This window comes from Motacilla alba, chromosome 7 (assembly GCF_015832195.1).
Source record: "Motacilla alba alba isolate MOTALB_02 chromosome 7, Motacilla_alba_V1.0_pri, whole genome shotgun sequence".
Taxonomy (NCBI): domain Eukaryota; kingdom Metazoa; phylum Chordata; class Aves; order Passeriformes; family Motacillidae; genus Motacilla; species Motacilla alba.
The window spans coordinates 6,614,022-6,635,136 of NC_052022.1; the positions used below are offsets into that span (position 1 = coordinate 6,614,022).

The 21,115-nt window shown below is 41.1% G+C and overlaps 1 protein-coding gene across 6 annotated transcripts in view; it reads right to left on the reverse strand.

Annotated features, from left to right (window-relative positions):
• Positions 1 to 19,606, reverse strand: part of CCNT2 (cyclin T2) — a 23,716-nt gene extending 4,110 nt beyond the window's left edge. Inside the window, exons 1-9 of one of the 6 annotated variants that reach the window (XM_038142763.1) lie at positions 19,350 to 19,606; positions 18,537 to 18,618; positions 11,912 to 12,040; positions 11,354 to 11,414; positions 10,213 to 10,275; positions 3,941 to 3,986; positions 2,498 to 2,661; positions 677 to 747; positions 1 to 452 (exon numbers count right to left, since the gene is read on the reverse strand). The exon at positions 1 to 452 is cut by the window's left edge and continues 692 nt beyond it. In XM_038142763.1, coding sequence (XP_037998691.1) covers positions 1 to 452; positions 677 to 747; positions 2,498 to 2,661; positions 3,941 to 3,986; positions 10,213 to 10,275; positions 11,354 to 11,414; positions 11,912 to 12,040; positions 18,537 to 18,618; positions 19,350 to 19,591 — 1,310 coding nt within the window. In that variant the 5' untranslated portion in view covers positions 19,592 to 19,606. The other 5 variants (XM_038142764.1, XR_005257597.1, XM_038142766.1 and 2 more) reach the window with 5 other exon arrangements.
• Positions 19,607 to 21,115: the final 1,509 nt, after the last annotated feature.

Below are 21,115 nucleotides of genomic sequence, written 5' to 3' on the forward strand. Positions count from 1 at the left end.
GAATATTCTTGTTTGACGGTAGAATGCTCAGCAAGTTTGTCAGGTCTGTGGTGTACTCCAGAGTGCAACTGCACAGACGTCCCTGCTTGGAAGTTCATGTTGTACTGACTAGCAGGCAGTGTCTCCTGCTTCTGAGAGTATATTTGTTCTGTCCTTGTTTGCTCTTGGTGCTGAGGCCATTCCTGGTGTGATGCCAAACTGTATGAGGTACCTGGCATTCCTGTAGCTAATATTGCCAAATTTTCAGGTGCGTGACTGTCTGGAACAGAAATACTTCCTGAGGTCAGAGGTACTGGTGCAGGAAACGATGTCGATGGTTTTTGGAAACTTGTGTTTGCAGCTACACCAGTAACTGTATCCACCAAAATGGAATTCTGGACCAAAGATGAACCAAGAAGCGAGTTCTCAGATACCTGTCCATCACCTTTAGGTTTCTTAGCTGCCTGATTAGCCTAAGCAAAAAAGAAAGAAGTAAGAAAACACAGCTTAGAATACTTGTACAGTTCACCTGAATTTAGCCCAGAGATGAGATTAAAGCTGGCACAAGATTTCACCACCTCCTAACCCAGACACAGGAAGAAACAGCAAGTACAGCATAACTGAACTCTTTCCCCTGGTTCATAATTCTCCTGGAAGTTCACCTCTGCCTGCTAGACACTACAGGAAAGTTTCTTACCCGCCAATTTCTAATTCTCTTGAGCCTGCTAGGTGTTTTCTCCAGTATTTGCAGAAACTCATGAGTTAGCTCTAAATAAGAAAAAGAAAAGCCATTTTTACATCTGATTCTGTTATAAACAGATAAAACTTAGTCTAAGGTTGTACAGCTTTTGCAGTAGATACTACAGTCTGTGCATGAGCTGAATTAAAATTTTAATAAATTGTTAGGCAAGTGTGGAACAGAAAAATTCACAGTATTCCACTGGGACAGACTTCTGACAACTACACACATTCTGAAAGACAGGTTTAACTATAACATTTTGTTTTTACTCTTGCACAACCTGGATTTGTTAGACCAAAAACTATAAAAACAACAGTTTCTAAAATAACATACTTGCCATTCAGCCTGTACATATTCTGTATGGAGTTAAGTTTCCTCGAGAGTATAAATTTCTAAGTCACTGTTTCAGTCATTCCAAACTTCAGGAACAACCAGTATCAGCTCTGTACAAACCACAGCCATCAGACCCTTGGAAGGACTCTGTTTTAAACAACTGCTTTGAAATAATTTGTGTTCAAGGTGGAGTAGCTGGCTGTGTTAATAAAACAAAGATCCTTACAATTAGTATGCCCACAGGAAAACACACGTCTCCATGCATACCAGCTGCAAATAAAAATAGTTTTAATTGAGACTTAATTCTAGTCATAAGCTAAAAATAACTGGGTACAGTCAGAATTTGAATGCAAAAGTACATCTTTTACAGGTCTGGAAGAACTGGCTTCTCCAGAATTCCACAAGTAAGTTATAACCTAAGCTGCTCCCAAGTGCAAAACTACCTCAGCTTTTTGGTCTACCCCTGTCTGTTAAACACCCCAGCTCCATAAATGCTTGAAGGATTAAGTGATGCTCACAAGGAGCTCACAGCACTCCCCTGGGGGATTTTACAAATCCAAACAATGCATGTTTACCAAAGCCACAAACCCACAGCCGGGTGGGAAGGCAGCAGGGTGGTGTTTGGAACTGCAGCTACAGCTTAAAGAAGCCCAGTAAGACAGAGATGTTTGAACCTGCACTTTAAAACTCACTCAGGTTCTGTGCTTCACATGACATCTATTCAATTTCTTACTTTCAAACCCTCCCTCCCCAAAGTGCCATCAAGAAAGAACAGCCCAGCAGGTGAGGAAAGCAGCAGGCACAGGGAGTCAATGCTGGGCCATCTAAAGCCTAGAGATCTCCACCATTACTGTGAAACAAACATTTCACTGCAGGACCAATAAAGTCCAACACACAGCCAGGAAAGCCCCAGGAGTTCCCACCTCCTCTACAGCAGCACATCTGGCCCTCAAATTCAGACTCCACTGTAGTAAATACTAACTTAAAAGACAGCAAACTTCTAGGTGGAGGGTGTTCTAAGCATATGCTTTCTTCTTACCAGAGTCTGAGATCCCACAAGCTACACCAAACTGTTAACACAGAGCTGTCTTCATAAACATGGCAATTTTATGTACAGGCTGATGGACACGGTCACTGAAACAGCACTGAGGTACCTGAAACAATCAGGACTGCATGAATTTGCACTGAAAAATTTCCAGCTCTGTCTTGGTTCTGAAAAGCATTTAAAAGCAGGATTCTATCCTCCACCTGCAAAAGGTATGTGGACACCTCAGCCAACAGCCAAACCAAGTTTGTCTTCTGACTCCTAAACCTTTCCTTCCCTGAAGATACAGCGCATGAAGTCAGAGAGAATTAATTTCAGCTGAATGCTCTCACTACACAGTATGCTCCATGAAAGCAGGAATAAACCCTTGCATTTCAAAACGAGAAAGGAGCATGACTTACCATCTAGTAGTTCTAGAGTAACTGAGGGATCTACATATTCCCACCAGTGTTTCCCATCAGTTGATACTGGAATCTCCCAGTTGGACCATTTGCAGGCCAAGTGAATGCACACACATGCTATCACTGTGGGCTTGTACTGAAGACAGAATGTGGTAAGGTGAAGGCTGTTGCACACATTTCGTAATGAGGAACCAAAGGAAATCAAACATGAAAAACAGAAAACCCAAACAAATCAAACATTAACATACAGAATGAGATACTTGCCAATCAACAGCAGTTAAACATTTTGTTGAATAAGTTCATAAGATACCCTACTGCCCTAAGAAAACAAAGGGCAGGGCATTTATCTAGTAGAAAAGTTTAATTTGATTTTGCTATCAAAACCTGATGAACAGTAAATAAATTTACCAATTATTCTACTGTGCTTAAGTACTAAAAAGGGCAGTATAATGAATAAAGCTAACTGTGCAGTCTCTGAATGAGACAATCAGAAGGTCCCCAGCAGTTCCACAGCAGCCAGGTGAGTTATTTGTGGGCTTTGCTTTCACCAGGCCTGGATTTGTGATATTTGTGATGTTGTCTTCAGCTTCCAGCACCACAAACACATTGGTTCACTTTCACTGCTTTAGCATAACTTCTCTTAACAGCTGCTTAAGTACAGAATCTTGCCCATCAAGGAACCACCAGGATTTATTTATTTATTTAGAACGGTTCTAATAACCAGCAGACACTGTTTAAATGTGTAGATACTGTATCTACACGTAATGTAATTCTCTTAAATAAAGGTTAAAGTAGTTTTGCAAGAGGCAAACTGAAGCAATCAAGACTAAAGTCTGCTCTCTAATTCTTTCTATGACAGGCTATGTCTACAAAACACCCACTTGGAATCCTAGAACTATAAATTAATCTAAGTACTTAAGTTTTAAAACTATATATTAAGATTAAAGAGCTGTTTCTAAAAGAAATAACATTGGGCTAGTACTAGTCTATCTAAAAAGAAAAATCAGCTAGTTGAAAATATCTTAGGCCCACTAGAATTTTATAAGTTAAGACTGAATCAATATACTTAAAGTTAAGCGAAAACTGCCATTAACTACAAGTGTAAACTAAAAATAGTTTTGTACTTACCAAGATGCTCGGATTTCTAGGTTAAGTTTATCTCTTTGTAATCTTTAGCTGCTATTCAGGCTACCAATTTTAGACTTATGCACTCACAATCGAGAAAAAGTCATCAGAAAGCACCACTACACTTCTCATTGTGCATTTAAGCCCTTTGTGCCATCAGGCCCTTGTCCAATACACCGCACTGCAGGCGGGGAGGTACCACCACTGGAGGTGGCCCAGTCCCCCACTGCAACAAGGGTAAGACACATCAGGGGGCCCTGCAGTAAAGGAAGCTATAGTGTGCTACAACAGTGCAACAAAGAGGTTCAGGATAACAACCTGTTGGTAGCCATGAAATAGGATGTCTGTGCCAAATCCTTGCTTGCTGTAAGAAAAGAAAAACAAGAGAGATTAAAGATCTGCACTAATTTGTCAGGTTCATTCCAAAATTCAAGCGGTTTTACCTTCCAAAAATCACTGCTGGGTATTTCTAAAGTACTGATCTGGCTTTAACTAGCCTTTATAATAATCTTTTCTGAGACACAGAAGACTGAGACACACTCAGTACCAGAGCTGGACCTGTCACTCCCTTCGGTGCCCTTCCCTCCCCCTGCGCAGCCCACAGCTGGCTCCCTCCAACAGCTGGCAGGTGAGCAGTCTCCTCTGGGAAGCACTGCTTCCCCACCCTCACCTGCAGGGGATCCCTGCTTTGGGCTGGGAGTGCAGCAGGCAGGCACAGCACAGTGCTCCATCCGCTCTTGGAGCGGGCCATGGCAGGGCACCCTCCCACCTCCCCAGAAACAGCCACACCTCTCTCCCAAAGCCCTGTAACACAGCCAGCCCCCAAGCTATGTGGGAAAAAAATTCAGTTTTCTGCTCCTTCTAATTAAGAGCACTGTAGTCATAACATTTTGCTCCTTATTTGTTAAATCTATGGCAAGGCTTTGATAGGAAACAAATTCATTTGAGTTAGTCAGGGAAAAAATACCGAAACAAACCACAGGACTGCAACATGCCAGAAATGAAAAACTGACTTGGGCTGTTACAGCCACAGAGTGCTGGCCCCTAGAGTGACACCCCAATGCTCCTCACTCAGGTAAGAGAACTTACTGTAACATGCATTTAATGGAATAGCTGGGCACAAGGGGTTTAACCGCAGATTGAATGCAGCCTTCATTGAATTCTTACTTTGACACTATCACTTGAAATCAGTGCTACCTGCAGAAAGCGTAGTGTTGAATTTTATGTCAAAGGGAATACTGTTAAACTTTTATTTTAATAATATTTCTAGAAAGTTTGAGAAATACTACAGTGGCTTTTAAATTTAGTTTTTAAAAAGCATATTAAAATGTGATTTAATTCAACTTCTAATAATTGCCAAGGAATAAAATTCAGATTTGTCTTTATGCTACACAGCCGGGAAGTGCCATAATCTAAGAAGAATGTGGAAGTTGCAAGGTAACAGGATCTGCTCCTACACACAAATTCTACTAATCCACAATAATCAGAAAGTGAACTGACAATGTGTTATGCTATAATATTTAGTTTGCACGCTGTAATGGTAATTGCATGCTAAAAAATCAAGGAGGTCAACCTCTTCCTCCCGTCTAAAAAAAAGTAAGGTGGAATCACAAAAAAAAAAGAAAAAGTGAAATGAGATTGTCATAACAAATAAAAATACACAATGGTTGAGTAAGACTGAAATTGATGTCTCGCTCTTCATTTTTCATCAAAGCAAAGGCTCTTCAATGATTTATATACTCTGTAAAGTTACATGTTTGAACTAAGGGAGCAAGACCAAGAAGCATCTCTACTCTCACTGAAATGTCCCTTCTGAACAAGGAAGAAAAGCAGATGCCAGAAAACTTCTATTTAACATCAGCTTGAAAGATGAGTAAATCAAAACACAGACCTGGAAAAAAAGAATCACATCTTGAAACACACACTTAAGCCTCAATCAAAAATTGCTGTGCTAAATACCTTACCTATACTAAAAGTATTATGATTCTGTTTCAATTTATTTACAGCTAAATAATAATCATTGCCAAAACCAGCAAGACACATCAGCTCACAACTAAAGCTATTGATAACACAAGACTCAACTGAAAATATCCGTCCCAAACTCTTCTATGTAGGGCAGCTTTGGTTTAGCAGAATCCATCAATGAAATCTAATGAATTTTGGTTCCTATATTTTGTGGTTTATTTCCATTACAGTAGTGGAAAGTGCATGTCCAAAATTTAAGTAATCTTGAAGCAGGGGCTAAAACAAGCCAGCAGAGCTGCTCGTGTAACTTACAAGCCACAGGACCGATGGCTACGACACCAGCCATGAATGACCAGTTTTAGATTTTAGCATTCAGGAGTGATTTAAAACATCCATCCTGTCTCACTGCTGCAGAAGCAGCCATAAAACAGGCATTAGTGAAATAGTCATCAATATTTTGAAACAGGACTTGCTGTCTGATACACCTTCTGAGAGGCTGTCTCCAAGGAACTGCCAACTGGAAACCAAAATGCTTTTTATTGGGCATAGCCACTCAATTCACCGCTTGCAGTTCCAAGATACCTGGGTCTTTTCTTCAACACAGCTCATCTCGGATCTTGGGACGCTCATGAAAACGTGACTGCCAAGTCCCCATTAGGAGCTGGTAACTGGCTATGCCTGGACCACAAACACGTGTGAGCATTCCCCGGAAAGAGGAGATTGCAGATAAGCCAGTCAGCATCAGGAGAGAGAAGCTTGCTGAAGTCCTTCTGGCAAAAGCAAAAAGCCCCAGGCTCTGAACAGAGGGATGCTGGAGGGTGCCTGTTGTATCTGGAAAGGGCTGGAGGAGGCCATGGCGTAGGCATTCAGGTCTGAGCAGTCCTGGTGGCTTTATTTCTTGAAAGGATTTAAAGCTTGGGAACAGGCCCATAAAAACCTGAGGTCAAAGTTCAGAATGGAAAGGCCGCCTGTAGCAAGCGCTGGAGTGCAGCTGGTGTTTCACATCTTTCCACACCACTAAGATTCAAATTTTCCTCATGAGAATACCCTCTGAAAAAGATGATGCATTTTCACCTTGTCTTCTGCTGATTTTGTCTTTCTCAGCCTGATTTAAGCAATGGCATCTGCACATAGGTACTATGGGATATTTGAAGGATTTGACAGTGCAATTTTCACAGAAGATTAGTAAGGATCATGGGTGTTCGAGATACCTGATAACCTGCAGAGTAGCGAGAACAATTCTAGAAATCCTCGAGATCTCATCTTCAGTTCCAAAAGGTTGTGTTCCAACACAGAGAAAGAAGTGACTGAGGACTTCCCAAGATGGAGATGAGGACACAGATTCCAAGTTTCACCAGAAGCAGGCTGAGAACAGACTGATTTTGTACCAGAGTGTAAGAGGACCATAGCACAATCTTGGCACCAGGGGAGTTTCACTGCTGATCGTTCAGCTAGTGTTGAAGGCAGCAAGGGCCAAAACCAGAACAGTTTTTGGTGGGGTTGTTTTTCCCCTTTTCTTTTTTCCTTTCTTCTCTTCACTACTGGAGCATTCTTGGAATGGACACTGAAGCTTGCTGACAGGCCCTCACATATCCACTGCCTTCAGATTCCTTGGACCTGTGGGATCCTAAGGAATGATGGTCAAGGAATGATGGTCCTGTCTCCTCTTCTCAGTCTCTTGACACTGAGGAAGAATGGTGCAGAAAAAATACTAAGCCCACACCATTTTCCTTGTCTGCTATACTGACCAAACTGCAAAGATGGAACAATTTCATTAACCCATGAGTCTCTGAACACTAGAAGGAGTGACTAGGTATTGTATGCCTGAACATCATGAATCATTTATCTATCCATCCAGTCACCCCTTCTCTGCAATGATCTGTGTTGTCTAATAACACCTTCAAAAAGGCGTTCAATTTTAGAGAAGAATTCGTTTTTTCTTTAGTTGTATGTTGAAGCAATTGTATTTATTTGCACCAACTCCCACTTTTTAGTTCATCTTCAGCTTCCAGCAATTGATTCTGGTGTGCCACTGCCAGACTAGACAGTCTTTTGACAAAGGACTTGGTTGAGTTTTTTGAGTATCATCAACACAATCTGGGTTTTTATTTTTTCATTTTGTTTTTAAAGGGGATAGCTTACAGCTTAATAACAGGTAACAGTGACTGCATAAAACAAATTACCCTGGATGCAAGACAGCAAAAAGTGATGGAGGGAATCAGCCATCCTCTGAGGCACTGCAGTTTAGTCAGCCAAAGGGCCCTTTCCCACCACCTGACAATGCAGGGCACAAACCTAAGCCAAATCCTGAAGCACACTTGCAGACCTCAGCTAACATTGCTGCTTCTTTTTTGATGCTCAGACATTACATTCCTCCCTTCCTCCTCTCTCCAAACATGCAGTTGGAAGTTTTAATCATAACAGGCTTGGGTAAGTTAATCATCTTTATTCAAAAAAGGTATCTCTGCCTTCTGAAATGGTGTTTTTTGTCCAAGATGATGTTACTGGAACTGGATGAAGTAACCTTGGACTTCTTTAACTTCTCAGTCAACCCCTTTAGCACTAAAGGTTTAACACTGACAAATCCTAGGCATATTTTAAAAGCTTCAGGACTCAGATATGAGTGTTGCATTACTGACATTGAAAACCCACACTGTCCAATAAATAAATGTTCAGGGACAGAAAACTAAACTCCTAACACTGTGTCTTTGAAGATCACAGTGCCCACGGGCCCATCTCTCCCTGTCCTCCCAACACAAAAGCAATGTTCCATGGCAGTTATCCTGTCCTTGCCTGACCTGCATGCATGACTTCAAATCTAATGCCTGATGTTCTAAATGCATTAATTAGTTTCCTTTTTCTTATTTTAATATGAGGTACTCAAATCTTGTGTTCACAGTCTACAGCACTCTTAGGGACATGCTCCCAAGGATTCCATCCACACACACACACCAAGGAGCACACCTCCTACAGTGAAGTGAGCAGGTTTTTGAATATCAGAGACATTACATTCACTGTGCACCAGTCCTTGAGCTAACATGGATTTCCAGCCCTCACTGAAGTCCTCAGATTTCAAGACTTGATATCACTTTAGACTTAGTATTTTTTCAAGTCTTCTGACATTAAATACTAGTTTCAAGATGTCAAATTAAAAAAATCACAGTATCTTCAAAGTATGAATTTTGTCAGTACAAAAATTTACAAAACACAAAGGGAAAAGCTGAACTGCCTTAGAGTGGTATCTACTTTTGATGAAAGGAAATGCAGTTTGTGTAGCAGTGTGCCTGTAGGCTTGAGTGACACACACTGATGTGGAAATCCTGAGGCAATACCACATTCCCCCTCCCCACAGCCCCAGACACCAAGCAGAAGCACAGGAGCTCCCCAAGAGAGTAAAACATGCTCCCATTTACAGCGACCAACAGCTAAGAAAAACCAAAGCAAAATCCTACAGAGCAGCTGCTGCAGACTACTGGGACTTCAGGTGCAACTGGACTCATGCACCAAGTCACAAGCAAATCTGGGCAGAAAGCAGAGAATGAGAATCATTGTCTTACAGCAAGGAGAGCAATAAAACTACTTTATATGCAAGTAAGTTATAGCACCAGCCCTACTCAGTGTCCAAAGACACTCACCAGGAAGCTACAGCAAATAAGAGACACTCTTCCTTAAAAGGACACCATTAATTCCAGAGTTACTACAAACCAAACCTAGTTAACAGGGTCAGGCTGTACCTAAATTTTATATATTTTATAGAGGGAAAAGAAAAAACACCAAAAACTTAGAAGCACTTCTGCATTTCTCACTGCAAAACCAGCTAATGACTAGAGACTAACAACCACGGTCTAATAATTTCAAAGCACTTTTTACTTAAGAAACATAATTCAAGTGAAAAGTTTATTTTAGATGCTTTTGCAACTGATCCCTAATTTTTTTCATCCTACATCTTATAAGAGTGTATTTTAATATTTTTTTAATACTCCAAAAGAAACCAATTCAAGACTTAAAGAAGATGTGCCAAAATGCCACAAAAATATAGAGAACAAAACAGGTTTCTAGCCAGTCACATTAATGAGCTGCAGGCAAGTTACAGGGTATGTTTATCTAAAGGTTTGGGGTTTTGTGCTACCATCCAAAACAAGTAAGGACACACTGCTACAGAAAAACAATTAGTCACAACTATTTGCATGTGACAGCAGACTTGCTATGCACTCTCTATCCCTCAGTCCATCACCTGAAAAGATTGGCTATGACAAAAAGCTGGCATTAGCCATCAATGGGCAAAACTACTTCAGAGTGAAAATCATCAGCTCAGAACAATACTATGGATCTGGCCAATCAGTTTGCAACTGCTGACTGCTTCTGTCATTCCAGAACACATGGAACAGGTACTATTAAAAACAAAGCTATTAGGAAAACAAAAAAAAAAACCAAAAAAAAAAAAAGGACAAAGGACTGGACTCTGTGACTCTCTAAAGGTAAATATGAAACTTTTAATAATTAGTTTTAAACATACTCATTGGATAACATAGTTGGTGAAAAATCATATTAGACAAATAACATTACTTTCAAATTTTACTAGAAAGGTAAAAAAGGACTTACAGAAGTGGTTAAAAGTCACTGACCTCTCACTAACTGTGTACATTTCACAACATCTGTGTGAGGATGTTCAATGGTAATCTCAAAACCTGAGGAGTTACAAATACATTTTAGAATTATACATTTGCATCTGTAAAATAAAAAGCAAACCCCTTATGTTTTCCCACAGATCTAAATATTTGCTAAACCTTTGCACTGCAGAATAAGTAACACTATTTAAGTACCTTTTATTCTTTACCTTTTCATTCTTCTGAATGGCAGATGGTAAAGCCACTTTGTAATCCATTACTAAAGTATTCCTCCAGTAATCTCAAATCCTGTACACACATAACCTGGGAAATTATGATCTTTTCAATGCTTTTCAATATATCTGAACAACTTCTAGCAAGTTAATAAGTCAGTAAGAAACTGTACTGCAAACATAATGGTGTGCATGTATACTTTCATTAATTGATTTCTAGTACTTAAAAATGTTGCATGTATGAAATTAGAAATTAAATCAATTTGTAGATCAGTGACTTAAGAAACCCTTCTAGGTTTATGACACTGTTTTAAGAACTAGGTCACTACTGTGAGCTATTTTTCTTAGCAATACCCCAAGTGGTATTTAAGAATATCTGAGCAAGTCAGTGCTCTCAAGCCTTGGAATGTAATTGTCTCTATGGTATTTTAGTCAGAGGAGTGTCTTGACAAAACATTCCACTTCAAATTTTGGAATCATCCAAATCCATTAAATGGTTATACTCCAACTTGTTTTCTTCAGAGTCAGCACCTGCTCAATTACATAATGTTCTTGTATGGAAATGGGGAAGAGCACTGGGTACAAAGCTCTTTCCAACTGCTTCAGGACACACACAGCCAGCCTACTGCACCTTGTTACCCTATGGGAAGAAATGTCAATGTAATTACTACTTGGAGTAAAATCTATTTGGAAGCCTACACATTTCTACCTCAAACTGTCAGAAACATCTCTTTCACAAGTACAGACACACCTTTCTTCTCCACAGCGAACACAGCAGAACTGCTAACACAAAACTAAATTCAGAAGTTATACAAGAAAACAGTTAAATTCTAGTGTACCAACAGCACAACAAAAATCCAGTTACTGGGGTCCCACTAGCTCTTCATGGCAAGCTGGCTGCACAGGAGGTATTTAGAAAGACATACCTAGAGTTTGAAGCATTATTGTTTCAAGTATAACCAGCTCTTGGGCTTGTTGAAGGTATGCCTGAAACAAACAAGCAGACAGGTGAAGACACAGCAATCTGTTGCCTCAGAACTTCACTCACACACTGCCTCTCTGGTCCAGCACTGCAACACGGGACACAGCACCAGCACCCAGGGCAGAGCGCTGACAAGTCCCAACACTTCACACCGGGGTTACTTTCCTCCTCCAGTACACACACTGCCACAAATTCAGTTCCACCTGCCTGCCTTTCACAAGATTAACACAGTCTGGATCTCAGACAATCTATTCCAGCAAAGCATTTTTGGGAGGTCAGGTGGGTGCTGTAAGAATTTAAAGATGGAGCAATCTCACGTTTCATAACAAATAAGTGAGTGTTTAAGAAACTGCATTAAGTAACAGAAAGACTTAAATGGAATAAAACCAAGGGCTTTTCTTCCTAGGCAGAGAGCAATATTCCACTAAAACAATGTAACAAAGCATTAGATGAAATGTCATCTTTCAAACCATGTATCTTTGAAACCATAACTTCCACCTACATCACTCTTTGTATCCAGCTGTGGCTCTTGAGGATGAAGACAGGCATTTGCTACTTTAATAACGTGTTCAAGTTTCCGAGGCTGTTCTTCCACTTTTGCAGCCAAAAACAATGCCGTGGGAGACATTATCTGAAGAAGAAAAACATGTGTATTTTTAAACTTTTTACAAGCAGGACTTGAATTTTTATGGAGTCTAAAGTAGCACAGAAAAGGTTTAAGAAGTTGGATTTGTGGCTTTTCTTTCAGTTTTGAAGTCATGCAAGGCAACAAAAATATAACCAGTCGTGTTTTATTTTGTAACTGATGCAATCCTCTCAGCAGCACAGGGAAGGAGTAGCATAATGTTAAATTACATTTGTGAGTAAGATGTCTGAGGTCAAACTAATTCTAGTTCAACATAAAATATTTTGGCCCAGAAGACTTAGTCACAGAAGAACAGGCTGTTTCAAGTTAAATATACCTCATGAGAAAGTTCATCCAATTTCTTGCACAGAGCAAGTCACTACACCATCTTTTCAGTAAAACAGCTGATCACAAGTTCTGGTAGCATTTAATTCTCCCAAAGAGTGAGAAACTTTGCAGAGAACTTTAATAGAAACAGCTTGTTATATAAACATAGGCTCTACAAGTAAAAGAAACTTTATATATACACATATATTCTTAGAAACTTTACTATATGCCCAGCAGTATCTGGAGAACAAAGCACAAGGATTTGTAAAACACCAGTTCTATCCAATGTTAGTAAAGATTACACATTACATTTAAAGATGAAAATTTATAAGAAACTCTAGGTGTCATAAGGCGGCAGTTCAGTATCACCTAAGAGTTAGCTGTGAATTTTGGTGCCTGTTGTCAGCTAGAGTGACTGATGTGTGCAGAGAGAACACAGCAAACCACACACCATGGATGAATTCTCTTTGCATTCAAAAGCTGCTCATGTTAACCAGGAATTAAAACGGTACTGGAAATCATCTAGACATAAGATGATTAAAATGGTTAAAATTAAGCCAGTATAAAGCACTTATTCAGAGCCTGAAATAGCTCCTTGCTGAGTATTTAATTAATGCATGGTGCAAGCAGTGAAAGTATTGGATTTCTCATTCAATGCCCAAATAGAACTAGGCTAAAGAGGAGGCATAGCCCCTCTAAAGTCAGATTTGCTTTTTTTGCCAGTAAGCAGCCCCTTTTTATGCCAAACCGAAACATTTGGTATAAAAATTTACAATATATGCAAAACTGCAAACTAATTAAACATTTAAGGGATTAAATTTCAGAAGCTTTCAAATGTACCGAGAATACTTTTTGCATCCTTAAATCATTTTGAAATGTCTGTTTGGATCCGAAGAAAAACTTTAAAGTTGTCAGACTTGAAAATTGACGCCCTGGCAAGAACAATACCCTTTGATGAGTAGCAGTGTGCCATGAGAAATCTAGCAAAAAACTCAGTCTATAAAAACCAACCACCCAAAACAAGTCACAGGGAGCAAATTCTTTTACAAGGAGACAAGAACCCCTGTTTTCTTTTTAAGAATCTTGTAACCTAAGCCTGATGAACAAATGAAATAAAAACCCAAGGTGAAGGGTTGCTGAACAAGGCCATATTAGCACTGTCATTTAATACTTCTGATGATTCTGTAGAAGTTCCTCTCCCCATTGCTTGAAGTAATGATTTGAAATTCTGGAAGGAATTTTCTTTGCCAAGGACATACTACTTGAAATGTGTCTCACACTGGGAGGTAAAACTTTCAAACAGTAAATATGATGGAAACACTTTCTGGAGTTCAAAAAGTGAGAGTATCAACAGCTCTGAAGTGGCAGAAAATGCAGAAGATGTCAGGCAGCACACACAGGCATAACCCAACACACACATGTCATATAAATGTATTTTACAGAACTCAATTTTCAACAACTGCCACGCCTGAAAACACTTCCATTTCACAGAGGCATTATTTGAATCAAGTCACCAATGACCACATAATTAAATCATCAGCAAATTCTCACTCACTGTTACTCTGTGTCTGACTGCACCAAAGCTCTACTTCTTTCCAAAAAAGCACCATCAGGCTGACTTCAGGATCTCGTCTGATTTACTGAAGCAGATCAGATCTGGCCAAGAAGTCTCCACACAATTCCTGATCTCCAAGACCTCACACAAAACACAGCTCTGGAAGCTGATTAAGTCGAGCTGATTAATTGTCATATAACTCTGCTTCATCAGAAATCTATGTACAGCCCAATTAACTATTTCCTTCAAAAAGAAGTGTTGGCTTCTGGCCAAAGAATTTCAGGTCTTTATCCTATCTAGGACAAGGGTTCTCATTCCCAGTTTGGAGTAGGCCATTATTTTTAGCTCCCTTGGTATTGATTCAGAAAAATAGACATCCTAGTAAAATTCCAGACTTGGCACAAATGTAGTCTTCAGTGAACACACCCTGCTAAGTGTATAACTGGCAAAGTTACTCAAATGCTTTCATTCATTTCCAATTACCAAAAATGGCAAAAAACCCAAGCAAAGTAGAACAAAAAAAGCAAAATTAAAGAAACATACTTGACAAAGCAATAGTGTATTTCCTATACATAAGTATCTTAATTTGATATCAATCAACATAATTTAGACTAATTATATAATATGCACCCCAGTATTTGAGAAATCTTCAGAACACATGTGATATATGACATTAAATCCCACTTTATTACTAGCCAAGTCCCACAGAAATAGGAAAAATCCCCAAAACATAAGAGCCTTGTTTACACAACCCAAAAGCCTTAGACAGCAAGTTTCATTGGGAACTGCGGTACAAGTCCTTTTCCACTTAAAAAGTAAAAGATGGTGTAATTGTGGCAGTTCATTTGCTAAAATGTAACACCACATGTAATGGCAAAGGCACTCAGAAAAATCTCAGAACCAGCAGCAGCATGCATGTAGTTTTCTGAGATCTCCCTCTCCCCTCCAATGCCAACATTATTATGTTTTAGACTGATACAGTTTAGCCTAAGACATGAAGTGCTTACAGTCTATGAGAGGGTTTCAAATTTGAACACAAAGAGCTGCGAGGAATTTTTTTTATTATAACCAGGAGCTCACATTGCATAAAAGCAGCAAATATGTTAAATTGCACTATTAAAACCAGAACTGAAGTACCCCAAACAGCCTCACCAGAGCTTGAAGCGAATTATGAAAGTTTCAAGAACTTTGCAAAACTGCAAAGTCAACTGTTTAATACTGTGATTTGGACAAGGCACAAGGAAGGGAATGCAGAAGGACTGGAAACAAAACACCCTCCACACAACTCACCAACCTCACACTTGAAGGAAACAATTCCTCATGCAGCCTTCTTTAGGCCCTTCACTAAGCTCCACTGTATGTCACAAAACCCCCTTGACATCACCAAGACTATTTTGAACTGGCTGGTTGGTATTCTGCATGGCATTTCTAAGGATTATATTTTCAAACTGCAGCTCCCATTTGGATGCCTTACCTCTCATTGCCAGCATAGGAAGGATTTTTTCCCCTGTTCTGGTCTTCAAATCCCAGTGTACTGAAGAATAAGCATCCAAAAGAACTATTTGCTATATAACAATGTAACACACCAAGTACTATAGAAACAGTATTTGCAAAAGAATCTTACTTTTGAAGATATTTTGAAGTAGAAAGTATAATAGTGAGGCTAGTACTGCCTATAAAAAGCCATCAAGCTCCTTCCCCATCCCAATATTAGCACAGGCTAACTTTATACTCAGCAGCCCAAAGCTCCCATGCCCTGGTCAGCAATGTAGAAAGAATAATTTGTGCTGAGGAGATCCACAGTAGCTCCTGTCATTTGCACAGCCAGGGAAATTAGTAGTCAGGCCATCCAATTCTGCTTCCCAGAATTGGTAAAGCAAGTTTCCATCCTCACCGGGGTACAGCAACCTTGCAAGGACTTTCCCTGCCTTGACTGCAACATCCAAACCTCTACACTTTCTTCTTTGCACCCAATGCATGCACCCTGTAGATAACCCAGAGCAAGCCATAAGTCACTTGCTAGCTCACAGTAACTCCACAAAAAAGGGATATTTGGCCAATAAGCAGTACATGTGATACGTTCCCAATGAACCAAGACCACATTAACTGGTACATGCCACCCCTGTGGCTCTACAGATTGCAGATACTGTTGGGGATTCTGTTCCCTATTCACACATGACTCAAAAAGCCTGTAAAATTGTTTAGCAGTAACTTATACTGAAGAAAAACCCCATAAAATGAAGACAACAACTATTCAGCAACTGAGCTTCCATTAGAACCCCTGTTAACAATTAAGTGCATGTCACACACATGACATACATGTGTATTTGCATAACCTGGCAGCTATACATGATGATAAATGTGCAAGTGCTTATTATCAGACTAAAAACATTCACCTACCAATAAAACAAGACAACACAGGCCACATTTTTTCAGCTGAAGATCATAAGGCATTCTGACTAATGGCCATCTAATTTTCTAGCCCCAGCACTCAGATTCCTTCCTGCCATGGATAAACAGAACCACGTGCACACAACAAAGAAATATTAGAGATATACTGCATAGGTCTTACCTTTGAGACTGCCAGTACCTTACTATTCCTTTCCAAGGGTTACTTTCTTCTTGCAGAGATGAATACTGTCGCATTTTTTAGCTTGCCAAGTACTCCGGAGATTTGCTATTAAGTATTTATTAGAGTTCTTGGCTTTTGCTTTCTCTACAGAGGACCTAATGGATGGTTTGGGAGTATTTTAAAAGCGACTCCGTTCACTGAGACTCTTGTTACCCTACAGAATTGTAAAAAGAAAATGCTCTTGCCCATCAGCACATACACAAAGCCACTCTCTGGCTTCTCTTCTTCGTTAAGAATTACAAAAAGGAGTTCAGCAAGAATCAGTACTGCTGAGGTACAACCTGCAGCTCGCTTGCCTCTAACTTTGAACATTACTACCTGAGAATTAATTAAACAGTACGCCTCCCTCCCCTGTAATAGCTGCAGTTTCCATGGCATTCTGCCCTTGCATAGCTTACTTGGGAATTTTAACATTTATAATTCAACTTAAGCCATAGTTTTCCTATAAAGAGCACTACACACTCAAACACTACTGCACTGCCAGTTCCAAGTGACTGTCATTTACCAGCATCCAGTGAAAACCCAAACACAGCAGCCAAAGCTTCCTGCTGCCTAAATCTAGCCCAGATTACCAGCTGACAGTACCAACAGCACTCCAGCAGGTGACAAAACAGGTACGTGGGTCCATATATAAACACAGCAGCTCTACACTGAGCCATCTCTCCACTCCGAGCAGCTCTAGTTTATAAGCCCACAGGCCATTCACAGTCCCAGAAAACTTTGGATGTCTCACCAGCTCCTCTTCCACCAGCTCCAGGTTACTGCTACGTGGGCAGAACAGCAGCAGGAGGGCAGAAAGAGGAACTTGTATGGATGAACACTGAAATTCTGGTAACAAGCTGCTGGAAATTTGAGTTTAGCTCAGATTTTGCATGAAAAATAATTATACACACTTTGAAACGTACCTACAAATGAATATGTACTTCCAGCTAAAGAGGCACCAAACAAGATGCCCAGCCAACAATAATGATTAGCCAACAATTAATTAGCTCAGCCAACAATAATGAACAAATTCATGACAGGAAGAAGAGCTGGCTCTCCTTGTACCCCACTGTGTACCTGCCCCAGCTGCAGACAGTGCAAGGTTTGCAAGAGTAGCCCTTGGTAGATAAAGGTCTGCTCTGACCTAGACCCAACATCTGTCAGTCTCGATCTGTTTTGTCATTAAAAGATCTAAGAACTCATCCTTAACATATAATGACAAACTATTGTCACTATTAACTGTTCTTCCTTAAAACAAACAAACCCTAAGAACACCTAGACTATTATATTATTATTATTTTTCCACCTATTGCATCTAGTATTGGACATTAAAAAAAGAAAGCCTCACATTCCCAAGTTGTTATCTCCAGCTGCATACCTGTTACAATATTCCTCAACAGCAGCTAGCATTCTTACTGAAAAATTCTGCTCTTAACAACACATTCTGTGTTCAGAGTCAACATGCCCAGGTTATTAGGCACAACAAGATTTACCTCAACAGATATAAGCATTCTTCTTATCTAATATGACTTATCACACCACTTAAGATTAGCCTAGCTAAAATAATTTACACTGCTTCAGGAACAGCTACACAGTCCATAGGAATACACACACAACCACATTATCATTGTCAGACACACCATACCAGAACTTCCACTGACTTCACCAAGAAAAATGTGTGCTCCTACACATCAGCCTTTCAAACTTCAGCACATAAACACCAGCCACATTCGAAACATTTAAATGTATTCTTCACACATCTGAAATGTGCTTGCTGGTGGTGCCTATTTATTTTTTTTTATTTGGATGGCAGAAGAGAAAATCTAAATGCCACTAGTTAAAGTAATCCAAAGTTGAAAACAAGTACCATTATTGCTTCTGAACCATTGATAAGAAGCTAGAATTCCTAAAAACAAATCACACTTCACACTCCTGCGTGTAACACTTCCCAGTCAGAACTGCCAAAAGTATGGGCATGCTATTACCAAACATAAAATCATACTTACATTTCGATTAAATTTTGTGAAGGAATGATGCATATAAAACCTGTGCATGTAAACAATTGCAGTATTTATGGTAAGCTGAGATCTGGAAGATTAAATGAAGGAAACACTACACATTAAGAAAATCGTCGACAAGAACTGAAAGCGATGCGCTTTCCATATCAATCACTGCTCTCACCATATTGTCTTCAGCCGAAAATGGATTAGGGACATGACACTTCAGAACTCAACTGATATTAACACATCCTTAACTGATATTAACACGCATCGCTCCCATCTGTTCCGCAGACCATGTGGAGATTCCTACGCCAGGCTCCCCACAGTCACCCACGGACTGGGAACTCCTCAATGGGCGACACGCACTGAAACACTCTCTCAAGTGCTTTTGTTTTGTTCCACTTCAACTATTTCAGTAAGGGATCTGAGGGTTTGGCCTTGCTCTGATCGATTTTTTTTTTCCCTTAAAAAAACCACATTGAAGAACGGCTAAGGAGGAGTTGCCCGTTTCGGATAAAACGGCAACTCGGGTTTACTTCAGAAAAGCCCCAGCAAGCAGCTCCGGCCACCACGGCGTTGGGGAGGGCAGCTGGGGAGCCGAGTCCCCGAGCGCCGACAAAGAGCGCGGCGCGGGGGCTTCGCAGGCTCCTCCTCCCATTCTGTGCCTCCAGGCCACGGCTCCATCCCGCGGGAGCGCCGGCCGGGGCTGCGGAGCAGCGGGAAGGCTCCCGGGGAGAGCTCCCACACCAGGAAAAAGGTCTCCCGCCGCCCCTCCGCACGCGGCCCCCGCCGCCCTCACGCCCGTCCCCGCTCGGATACACGTTGAGGCGCTGGCCCATGTCTTGGATGAGGTTGGCCGCCTGCTGCCGGTACGAGAGCTCCTTGTCGGCCTCCACGCCGCAGCGCCGCGAGGGCGTGTTCTCCAGCTGCTCGCGGCTGAAGAACCAGCGCGACGCGGCCGAGGAGCCGCCGCCGCCCCGCGCTGCGGACCCCGCGGAGCCCGCGCCCGCCGCCGCCATGACACCTCCTCCTCCTCCGGCGCCTCCTCCCGCCGCCTCCATCGCGGCTCTCGCGAGAGCTCCCGGGCCCGCGCGCTCTCCGCCATAGAGTCTCGCGGCGGGGCGGTCGCGCGCCGGGCGGGGTCACGTGGGCGGCAGGGGCTGAGGCAGCGGCCATGGCGGCCGCGGCGTGAGGGCCGTGAGGGGGCGAGCCGTGGAGTCACGGAGCCGTGGAGTCACGGAGCCGTGGGACCTGGAAGGGACCTCTGAGGTCATCCGGTGCTCCCGTCAGCCCAGCTCCGCCACTGTAACCCCGCTAAACCAGTGAATCCCATCGCCCCGTGCCCGCGTGTAACACCTTGAACACCTCCCGAGATGCTGACTCCACCACCTCCGTGTAATGCCTATGCCATTGCCTGCCGCCCCATAACTGCGGATCTGTTTCATACGATAGTTCAAATATCTAATCCCAGTCTGATACCTTTATGCTTAATAAAGTGAAAAAGAGATAAAAAATGCTTGAAGCAAGCTAATCACAGAACAGCCTACTTGGAGGAGGATGTGGAAAGGGAGGAAGGAAGGAAAGATTTGGAATGCACAACTAGTTCCGAGAAAATTCCTGTCTGCTGGCAATATCAGCTTGTGGACACTTGAGAAATGCAGAAGAAAATGATGAATTATTGTTAGGAATTGTGTCATTGCAGGCGAGCAGCCTCAGCACGTCAGTGCTGCTCCTGCAGCGTGCAGGTTGTTCTCACTGGGCTCGCCGTGTTCAGTGATGGAATTTCAGCCTTGCTTTGAGTTTATGGGTTCAGGGTTCAGAGGGTGCAAAAAGGTATTTAAAGTTCTGCTCACAGTGCATGAAAATGTGTGTTCTGCTCGTGTTCAGTACATGCCACTGCCAGTCTGCAGTGGTTTTGTTCACCTGAAGTTACATCACAATAAGTTCTTTTACAACTTCAGTGCCAGTTTTATACGAGTAGTTATAATCTTAGAACTAGACCCGACAGAATACTGATGAAATACACAGATATATAATGCAGCACAGGCATGAATTACTTGCCTGATCTTCCCAAATGTATATATCTTCTTTAAGATCCTGCATGTGCAGAGGAAATTTAACCTCAAAGACTTCTCATGTAATTAGTTGATCTTGGATTCCATATTTGTGTATCTGTAACAATCAAGGTACAATGTTTTGCCTGATTGTTTAAATCACTCTGTAAAGCTCATGGAATTTGGGTGTTCAACTTAGATTCTTTATTCCTGCAGTAATTGGTGGAGGATTATTATGTTCTCATCTGGCTGCAATTAGAATTTTACATTAGCTTCGTTAATGAAATGAAAAGATAGAGGGAAGGTTTTATATATATATATCCTTGTCTTAAAAATCTTAACATATCAAGAATAGGTAGAATATCATTAAATAATGACAGTGCATAATGAATATGATTTATGCAGGGTATGCACATTAATTAACTCCCATGCAGGATACTGCAGTCACTCATTTAGTCACAGGTTAAAGTAATTAAATACAGTTCTTGCTATTGGAGAGGTTCCAGACCTTGGTCCCCAAAGATGTGACAT